At 67.9% G+C, this 10,076-nt stretch overlaps 3 protein-coding genes across 3 annotated transcripts in view; 2 read left to right on the top strand and 1 right to left on the bottom strand.

Annotated features, from left to right (window-relative positions):
* Window positions 1–5,743: 5,743 nt before the first annotated feature.
* EMIHUDRAFT_243606 (hypothetical protein) lies at window positions 5,744–6,061 on the top strand (the record flags this gene model as incomplete). Its single annotated transcript, XM_005771035.1, has 1 exon — window positions 5,744–6,061. One exon carries the CDS (start codon window positions 5,744–5,746, stop codon window positions 6,059–6,061), a length of 318 nt encoding a protein of 105 aa, XP_005771092.1.
* Window positions 6,062–6,189: 128 nt separating this feature from the next.
* On the top strand, window positions 6,190–8,637 carry EMIHUDRAFT_243605 (hypothetical protein; the record flags this gene model as incomplete). The annotated part of the gene is made up of 2 exons (XM_005771034.1): window positions 6,190–6,417; window positions 8,116–8,637. The coding sequence occupies 2 exons, from the start codon at window positions 6,190–6,192 to the stop codon at window positions 8,635–8,637; spliced, it is 750 nt and encodes a 249-aa protein (XP_005771091.1).
* A 1,153-nt stretch (window positions 8,638–9,790) lies between these two features.
* The window catches only part of EMIHUDRAFT_243604 (hypothetical protein), a gene marked incomplete at both ends in the record, with an annotated part of 1,624 nt that continues 1,338 nt past the window's right edge, over window positions 9,791–10,076 (bottom strand). The window contains one exon of the mRNA XM_005771033.1: window positions 9,791–9,946. Coding sequence (XP_005771090.1) covers window positions 9,791–9,946 — 156 coding nt within the window. The remainder of the gene's footprint in view (window positions 9,947–10,076) is intronic.

Raw genomic sequence — 10,076 nt, 5'->3', positions numbered from 1 at the left:
AACCCGGACCTAACTAACAAGGCCCGTGGTATAATGTCGCCACGGGATCTGGATTCTCGATATTTTGACAGATAGGAATCGGCGAGTGCGCAGGCGAGTGCGCAGGCGAGTGCGCAGGCGGAGCCGCGGGCGGGCGCCTCTTGTGAGGAGCGCGCCGCCGCGGTGTACATTCCGAGGAGAGGAGGGGGGGGGGGGGGAGGCATGCGGAGCATCGGAGGACAAGGAGCTTGCCAGCGGTGAGCGAGCTCTGACGTGAGAGGCATGCCGGCGCCGCGGGACCAGCGCTGGCGTACGAATATTTTGTAATGTGGCTAGGAGCATGTACCATCCGTGCGTGACGTGCGGGGGCAGAGGGTCTCTCGAGTCTCGTGTGCATCTATGTCGGTAGACGGTACGGAAGCGGGAAGGCTCTGTGTTTGTATTATTGTATGTTAAATCGCCGCGCGCGCGCCGTGTGGCGTGACGCGTGTGACCTTGAAATCGGATTACCAAATGATGCCGGACGCGAACCCCGCGTATGGCGCATGCACACTGCAGTCACACCAGCATCAGCTCAAAACCCCGAGAGGCTACTCTAGTCTCTAGTCTACGAACAACGAAGGCAGTCCGGCCGCACATTGCGTACCCCGCAACCAGACTACCCCGCCGCTGCCTTCGTACGCAACCAGACTACCCCGCCGCTGCCCCCCCCCCCCCCCTGGTTCATTTGCTCACCCTCTGGGAGTGCACCTCTGCCGCCTTGGTCGCTGCCCGCGCCTTGGTGTTGGCCTCTGCCAGCGCCGTGGCCTTCGCAGCAGCTGCAGCCGCACGTCTCGCTTTGGCGGCAGCGATGGCCGCCGCCGCCGTCGCAAGCACCGCCGCCTCCTCAGCTGCTGCGACCTCCTCCGCCTCATCTGCCGCCATAGCCGCCGCCTCGGCCTCAGCCTGCTGACGAGCCGCCTCGGCCATAGCCTCCCTCGCCTTGCAAGCCGCTTCTGCAGCCAGCGAGGACGACCCTTGCTCCGCCACCGCCGGCTCCGCCGATGCCGCTGCCGCCCCCCTTCCCTTCCCGCCACGGCCGCCTCGGCCGCCTCGGCCGCCTCGGCCGCCTCGGCCGCCTCCTTGGGGCGAAGCAGCCGCAGTCGCCTCGGCTGCCTCGGTCGCGCCTGCCCTCGCCTCGTCGTCCAGCCTCGCGCTCTCCTCTTGCGCCGCCTGCACCGTTGCCAGCTGCTCGCGCCTCGCCTCCTCCTCGGCTGCATTTTGCGCCTCGTCGGCCGCGAGCTCAGCTGCGAGCTCCTCGGCCTTCTCCTGCAGCTTGCGTCGTTCGGCCGCGGCGCGCTCCTCGCGTTCCTTCTCCAGCGCAAAGGCGGATGGCGCGTTGCGCTGCGCCTTCTTCTTCTCCTTGGCCACCTTCTTGGCCGCCTTCTGCTCCTCCAGCCGTGCGCGCCGCTTCGCCTCCTCCTCTCTCGCCCGCCTCTCCGCAGCCTCCTCCCTCTGCCGCGCCGCAGCCGCCTCATCTGCCTTGCGAGCCGCGTGCGCTTGCCTCTGCGCCTCTCGCTCTGCAGCCTCGGCCGACGAGGCGAGCGCTCCGCTCGCCTCGCTCGCTGCGCCGCCTCCGCCGCAGCGCGGTCGGCGGCAAGCTTCGCCGCGGTCTCGGCAGCGACGGCGCGCCGCTTCTCCTCGACGGCGGCAGCGACCGCCGCCCGCCGCTCCTCGTCCGCTGCCCGCTTGGCCGCCTCCGTCGCCGCCGCGGTACGCCGCGTCGCCTCCGCCGCCGCCTCGAGGGCGCACACGCACTCGGCGTGGCCCTTCTCCTTGGCCATCTGCAGCGCCGTCTTGCCGCCCGCACTGCACGCCGCCGTGTCAGCGCCCGCCCGCAGCAAGCGGAGCACAACGGCAGGGCGGTTGAAGAGGGCGGCGTACATCAGCGCGGTGGAACCGTTGCTGTCCTGCACGTTGACCTCAGCGCCGTGCCGCAGCAGCAACCCGACCACATGCTCGTGGCCTTCCATGGCGGCGTCCATCAGCGCGGTGCGGCCGTCGCTGTCCTGCAGGTCGATCTCCGCGCCGCGCCGAATCAGCAGTTCGGCCACCCGCTCGTGGCCGTCGCCGCCGGCAACCATCAGCGCGGTCTCGCCGAAGCTGTCCTGCACGTTGGCCTCCGCGCCGTGCTTCAGCAGCAACTCGACCACCCGCTCGTGGCCGTTGCCGGCGGATAGGATCAGCGCGGTGCGGCCATTCCCTGCAGAACAGCAAGTCAACCACCGCTCGTGGCCGTAGCAAGCGGCGTCCACCAGCGCGGTGTCATCCTGCTGGTTTCTCTCCGCGCCGTGCCGAATCAGCAGGTCAACCAGCCGCTCGTGGCCGTTGCGGGCGGCGAGCATCAGCGCCGCCATCCGTCGGCGTCCTGTAGGTCGATCTCCGCGCCGTGCCGCAGCAGCAGGTCGACCACCCGCTCGTGGCCGTAGCGGGCGGCGTCCATCAGCAGCGTGAGGCCGCTCACCCCGCCTCTCTCGTACGTCGCGTCGACCCGCCCGCCGCCCTCGAGCCACGCCAGCACCGCCGCCTCCTCGCCTCGCTCAGCCGCTGCCACGACCTCGTCGGAGACTGCGACGCCTCCGCCCAACGCCTTCTCGGCCGCCGCAGCCAGCGACAGATTACCCGGCCGCACCCGCACGCTCTCGCCACCGCCCTCGAGCGCCACCGCGCACCGCCCGCCCTCAAAGCTCCGGTCCGCGCCACGCCCCGCCGCCCGTTCAGCTCGGGGCGGGAAGAGAAGCCGCCGAGCACGACGCGCTCGCCGAGGAGCGCCGTCCCGCTGTCTTGGCCACCGACATCCGCCGCCGCCGCCGCTGCCGCCGCCTCGCGCCGCTTCGCTTCCTCGGAGAAGATCTCGACATACTCGGTGTGGCCGTCCTCCTTGGCCCACTGCAGCGCCGTACGCCCGCCCGGGATGCGCGCCGCTGTGTCAGCGCCCGCCCGCAGCAGGCAGAGCACGACGGCAAGGTGGCCCTCCAGGCACGCAATGTGTAGGGGCGTGAAGCCTTCCATGACTTGATTGACTGCCGCACCAGCCTCGATAAGCAGCCGGGCGATCTCGAGGTGGCCGTCCCGGCACGCGATGTACAGCGGCGTGGTGCCGCCAGCCGACACAGCGACGACGCGCCGGCCAGCCAAGGCCTCGATCTTCTTGGGCAGCAGCTGCTCGTGCTCACCGTGTCCCAACTGGCCGTGGTCTCCATCGCCCCAGCTCCAGACGGCGCCGTCGGCGGTGAGGGCGAGGCTGGTCGTCCATCCAGTAGAGACAGCGATGACGCGCCGGCCAGCCAACGCCTCGACCTTCTTCGGCAGCAGCTGCTCGTGCTCACCGTGTCCCAACTGGCCGTGGTCTCCATCGCCCCAGCTCCAGACGGCGCCGTCGGCGGTGAGGGCGAGGCTGGTCGTCCATCCAGTAGAGACAGCGATGACGCGCCGGCCAGCCAACGCCTCGACCTTCTTCGGCAGCAGCTGCTCGTGCTCACCGTGTCCCAACTGGCCGTGGTCTCCATCGCCCCAGCTCATGACGGCGCCGTCGGCGGTGATGGCGAGGCTGTGGTGAAGTCCAGCCGACACAGCGACGACGCGCCGGCCAGCCAAGGCCTCGACCTTCTTCGGCAGCAGCTGGCGCTGCTCGTCGCCGTGGCCCAGCCGGCCATCGGCTCCCAAGCCCCAGCTCATGACGGCGCCGTCGGCGGTGATGGCGAGGCTGTGGAAGGGTCCAGTCGACACAGCGACGACCCGCTGGCCAGCCAAGGCCTCGACCTTCGTCGGCTGCCACTGGTCCTGCTCGTCGCTGTGGCCCAACCGGCCGTCTTCTCCATCGCCCCAGGTCCAGACGGCGCCGCCGGCGGTGAGGGCCAGGCTGTGCCCGAACCCAACCCTCACGCTCACGGCGCGCTCGCCGCCCAGTGGAGAAGGGAGGCGGGCTGGCGTGTTGAGCCGCGTCACGCCCTGGCCGTGTCCGAGCAGTCCTGGAGAGGGGAGCCAGGTCGGCGGTGAGCCGCACGACGAGAGCCGCCCCTCGCCGTCGATGAAGATGCTGTGCCAAGCGCCCGCCGCCAGCCTCGCCGGCGGGTTGGACTCGCGCAGCAGCGCGGCGAAGCACAGCCACCGCACGGTGCAGCTCTCGCCCTCTGGCTGCGCCGGTAGCTCGAAGCTGCGCTCTTGCGCCCACAAGCGGATGCCCTCTACCGCGAGCGAGGCGTGGAAGAGCAGCGAGACGGCCGCGACGCGAGCGATGTCGGCGGGGCTGTCGCAGCGAGAGAGGGCGCGCAAAAGGAGGTCCGTCAGCTCCCGCAGCTTCCCTCAAGGCGACGGTCGGCGATGAGCTTTCTGGCCGATCCGGTGCGCGCGGCCACGTTGGGTGCAGTCACACGCAGTGGACCTCGGCGCGCTGACGCTCGCTCGCGCGCCTGCGCAGGAGAGAAACTCCTGTCCCCCATCGCCTCCAAGGGCAAGAGGTTCTTCAAGCCCGGCCACGCCGACGCCACGGACACGGAGGTGCTGATTATCGCCCTCATCGTCGAGTCCCCTTCTCGAGTCCGGAGCTGACGTGCTGCGCGCGTGATCCGAGACAGTGATCAGTGTTTGTGTATGTGGAGATGGGGGAGAGTAAAAAGGAGCGGATATTAACAATAAATTCGGACACTAGACACCTCTCCTGGCTGTGCCTGCACTGGGTAATTAGAGTACTCTCTGTGTGACGTGCGTGTGAGAGCCACGAGCGTGCGTTCACCTATGTGTCAAGTGCTCCAAGCTGACCACAGGGCGTTTGCGGCGGTCACTACTGTCCTACCAGCGGGCACAAAGTGGGCCGCGGACACCCTAGAGTGACACCCAGCGAGGGGCAGACCTTTCAATGATGGCTCTGCGCCAGACAGGCGAGTTCACACCATGGGACGTAATATATGAGCGCGCCTGGCGCGAGCGGAGCACGCTTTATATGAGCATTGCTTCTATCCACGATAGCAGCTATATTATTCCTGTCGACGCCGGAACGGCGTCTTATTTCGGGATCGCGATACTATCGCGCTCTTTCGGTGTTCCGACGGTCTATTCTTGTACTCTAACTGTGACAAGCAACTGACTCCACCGAGCCGCGCTGCCAAGCAACTGACTACCACCGACACCCGTGTCACACTACACCCGTGATAAATAACTTAATGAACGGACACGCCAAACCGGAGCGGGTCGCGGAGCGGGGAGCGGGACACAGGGGAACGGGAGCGGGGAGCGCATCGCGACACGGAGGGGGGCTGGGCAGGGTTCACCTCCACACGACAGGGCAGAGAGTCCTCTCTCGCATAGCACAGGTTGCACCCGGCGGCACGGGGGCAGGGCAGGCCTCCTGCTGGTTGCGCTCTCGTAGCTAGTTCGCCTGCTTTGTTGTTGTCATGTTCGCCTTCTTGCTTGCTCCTGACAAGGAACAGCGACAGGCTCAGCTCGGTGGATTCTCCCTAATTCACTGGCGATACACCACCCTACTCGTGAATAGCTTCCTAACTAATGTACTTTCCTTTTTAGCTACCACCGCTTCGAGAGGCAGGTTCAAGGAGACACACCTGCTCACAGCAGCTGGCGTGAACAGACGCCGTCCTCGCAACGCAGAAAATCATCGCAACGCAGAAATCGGGAAGGAGCTACGCTTCATTGCTGTGTCGTGAACACACGCCGTAGGGTTGACAACATTCTATGTCCTATCGGGGCGAGGAGCGTCGCTGGCGTGATGAGCAACGGCGCGCCGAGTACGGACGCGAAGGGCGGCGATGGCGGGCCGGGGGCGAACCGCGACGGCGGTCGCGATCGCGCGATGAGCGGCGGGATGAGCTGCGACGGCGCGACGAGGGTTGGCAAGGCGAGCAATGCCGGCACCATGACGGGCGGCACGACGAGCGGCGCGGCAACAACGACTCTTGGTGCAGTGGGCGCGAGCAGCGATGGCACGCTGAGCGTTTGCGCGATGAGCCATCGCGAGGCGAACGACGGCCGCATCATGACGGGCGGCACGTCGAGCGGCGCGGCTGCAACGACCGACCAAGCATAGGCGTGCGCGAGCACGACTTGTGCGATCGGCGCGATGGTGGATCCCACGATCCCAGGCGCGACCATGACCGGCGCGACCGCCGCGGCGAGGGGCAGCCTCAGCACAGCGACCGCCGGTGGAGTCCGCCGATGCGTGGTGCAGGATCGCGCGACGAGAGGCACACCTCTGCTGCCGGTGGTCAGCTCAACGCTAAGCAGCTCAGCAGCCACATCTCAAATGCTGGCAGCGCTGACGCATTGCTCGCGCTCTCTGCTGCCCACAGCACGAGCTTGAACCACATTCACGCTGCGAACCTGTGGAACAAACTGGGCAAGCAGCGCATCGAGCGGCGGCACGAGGAGCGACTTGAGCGGCTGGTGCAGCGCACGCTCGACCTCATCCCGTCGTGCAATGCGCGAGCACTGGCAAATATAGCTCACGGCGTTGCAAAGTGCGGCCGGCGTTCGGGGGTGGAGCGCGCGCTGTACGCGGCGGTGGCGGAGGCGGCGGTGCGCGGCGGGCTGGCTGGCTTCAACCCTCAGGACCTGGCCAACACGGTGTGGGCGTATGCGACGGCGGGCATGGCTGCGGACGCGCTGTATGAGGCGGTGGCGGAGGCGGCGGTGCGCGGCGGGCTGGCTGGCTTCAACCCTCAGAACCTGGCCAACACGGTGTGGGCGTATGCGACGGCGGGCGTGGCTGCGGACGCGCTGTACGCGGCGGTGGCGGAGGCGGCGGTGCGCGGCGGGCTGGCTGGCTTCAACCCTCAGGCCCTAGCCAACACGGTGTGGGCGTATGCGACAGCGGGCGTGGCTGCGGACGCGCTGTATGAGGCGGTGGCGGAGGCGGCGGTGCGCGGCGGGCTGGCTGGCTTCAACCCTCAGGCCCTGGCCAACACGGTGTGGGCGTATGCGACGGCGGGCGTGGCTGCGGACGCGCTGTATGAGGCGGTGGCGGAGGCGGCGGTGCGCGGCGGGCTGGCTGGCTTCAACCCTCAGGACCTGGCCAACACGGTGTGGGCGTATGCGACGGCGGGCGTGGCTGCGGACGCGCTGTATGAGGCGGTGGCGGAGGCGGCGGTGCGCGGCGGGCTGGCTGGCTTCAACCCTCAGGACCTGGCCAACACGGTGTGGGCGTATGCGACGGCGGGCGTGGCTGCGGACGCGCTGTACGCGGCGGTGGCGGAGGCGGCGGTGCGCGGCGGGCTGGCTGGCTTCAACCCTCAGGCCCTGGCCAACACGGTGTGGGCGTATGCGACGGCGGGCGTGGCTGCGGACGCGCTGTATGAGGCGGTGGCGGAGGCGGCGGTGCGCGGCGGGCTGGCTGGCTTCAAGCCTCAAAACCTGGCCAACACGGTGTGGGCGTATGCGACGGCGGGCGTGGCTGCGGACGCGCTGTACGCGGCGGTGGCGGAGGCGGCGGTGCGCGGCGGGCTGGCTGGCTTCAAGCCTCAAAACCTGGCCAACACGGTGTGGGCGTATGCGACGGCGGGCGTGGCTGCGGACGCGCTGTATGAGGCGGTGGCGGAGGCGGCGGTGCGCGGCGGGCTGGCTGGCTTCAACCCTCAGGACCTGGCCAACACGGTGTGGGCGTATGCGACGGCGGGCGTGGCTGCGGACGCGCTGTACGCGGCGGTGGCGGAGGCGGCGGTGCGCGGCGGGCTGGCTGGCTTCAACCCTCAGGACCTGGCCAACACGGTGTGGGCGTATGCGACGGCGGGCGTGGCTGCGGACGCGCTGTACGCGGCGGTGGCGGAGGCGGCGGTGCGCGGCGGGCTGGCTGGCTTCAACCCTCAGGACCTGGCCAACACGGTGTGGGCGTATGCGACGGCGGGCGTGGCTGCGGACGCGCTGTACGCGGCGGTGGCGGAGGCGGCGGTGCGCGGCGGGCTGGCTGGCTTCAACCCTCAGGCCCTGGCCAACACGGTGTGGGCGTATGCGACGGCGGGCGTGGCTGCGGACGCGCTGTACGCGGCGGTGGCGGAGGCGGCGGTGCGCGGCGGGCTGGCTGGCTTCAACCCTCAGGCCCTGGCCAACACGGTGTGGGCGTATGCGACGGCGGGCCACTACCACCAGGTGCTGCTCGCAGACTGCTCGCGTGTGATCAGCGACTCGCTCGCGCGGGATCCGTCGAGGTGGGGCGTCGTGGACCGCCGTCAGCTGCACCAGTGGCAGCTCTGGCTCTCCCTTGAGCGAGGAGCAGACGGGCAGCAGTACCTTCTCTCCGAGTCCCAGCGCAAGCTCTGCTGCGACGCCATGCAAGGCACCGAAGTTACGATCTCGCGCTTACAGCGCTCCGTCGCGGCTGCCCTCGCCACCCTCCAGCACGGCTTCGAGGAGGAGTATCTCGAGCCGCGCACTGGCTACTCGCTCGACCTGGCGCTGCCCTCGTCACGCGTCGGCGTTGAGGTGGACGGCCCCTCTCACTTCCTGCTGCCCGACGGCCGGGGCGTGCGCAAACCCAATGGGCCAACGCTGCTCAAGCGGCGCCTCCTCGCGGCGGCTGGCTGGAGGGTGATCAGCGTTCCATTCTACGAGTGGGACGGCTTCGCGACGGCCAATGAGAGGCACACCTACCTGCAGGGGCTGTTGGGCTAGTACTGTACCGCCACGAGCGCCGCGACCACCTCGCCACGCTCTCGACCGAGAGCCGCCTAAACGCCGCCTCCACATGTCGAGATCACAAAAGGATACGCACACGGCTTTGTTATTACATGCACATGCACATGCAAAAACTAAACACCCACTACGCGGATTATACTTTATTTATCGTGACATCATCCTACGAGTCCGATTGGTGTGCCAATAACGTTGAAGAAAGAGGGCCTCGTTGATGTCGGCTGCGACCTGCGTGGAAATCGGCGTCTGTCAAGATTGTCTGGCGGAATGAGGCCCGTCGAGCAGCGCCCTGGTGAAGTCGGCGATGTTCATCCTGCGTGACGTCCGCGTGGAGGTCAACTTGAGCGGGTCGTACGACCTAGATGCGTCTACCTAGACCCTAAGGCGTAAGGGGCTCCTTCCTCCCCTCGGAAGCACGGTCCTCCCTCCTGCTCGCATTCCGATGGTCATTGCGCATCTAGGTCGTGCCCGCGATCAGCCACCCATGGGCGGTCACCGGGGTGGCGGTCAAGCACGCTCCGGGGTGGATCCGGTGCGTCTCGTATCACTGGTGGGCTGGGTGTGCAGCAGCAGCGCTCAAAAAGAGGCAAAAAACTCGGCTGCTACTTTGAGTGTCAGCTTTCTCGACGCACACCGTCCTCGGGCCCCTCGAAAAGCTGGCTGGTGGTCGCGCGCGGCGCGTCGCGGCTCCAACTGGTCGGGCACCTCGGCTGGGTCCATCGGCACGAGGCCCGCTCCGTCGGGCAGCCCCGGGAGCGCATGGGCGGCCGGCGCGAGCGGAGAACGGCGGTCGAGATCGTGCAGCTCTGGCACGAAAAACGAAAAGCGCGAAGGGGGGTGGCCGGGGTGCTGAGTTTCGGGACCCTAGACACACCGACATCGAGAGAAAAAAGCACGCAGCGAGAAAGTGATAAAAGAAACAGCTCAAATTAATTCTTTCTTTCTCGGCGTCGCGGCTGACGCGGCGGGAGGGATTTGGCGCGCGCGCGGGGGGGAAGGGGGGGGGGGGCAGAAAGCAAAGTTTCGCCGCCGGAGACGACTCGACGGCTGAAATCGGAAACGGTGGGGCCGCGGGGCGCGCGCACTGGACACCGCCCCACCCACACCCCGCCCTAGACACCGCCACAGATTCTCACTTTGCCCCGCCGAACTCAAACGCGGCGAATGGATTCGGCGCAGGCTCGCCCCCGGGCTGCTCCAGGGCCTGCTCGCCCACGCCTGCCTCCTCCTCGTCGCTGTTCTCGTCCCAAGCCAGCATGCGCGCCGCCCCGCCTGCCTCGCCCTCGCCCTAGGCCCTGAGGTCCCGCTCGCTTCGAAAAAGCCGAGAGAGTCAAGGACGTCGATGTCCAGGGATGCCAAGTAATCAAAGACATCGCGCCCTATCTCCCATCATATCCTCGCACCGACGAGCCACTGGC

This window comes from Emiliania huxleyi (genome assembly GCF_000372725.1).
Source record: "Emiliania huxleyi CCMP1516 unplaced genomic scaffold EMIHUscaffold_393, whole genome shotgun sequence".
NCBI classification, from domain to species: domain Eukaryota; phylum Haptophyta; order Isochrysidales; family Noelaerhabdaceae; genus Emiliania; species Emiliania huxleyi.
Note: the sequence above shows the minus strand (reverse complement) of the source record. Positions and strands in the feature narration are given on the sequence as shown.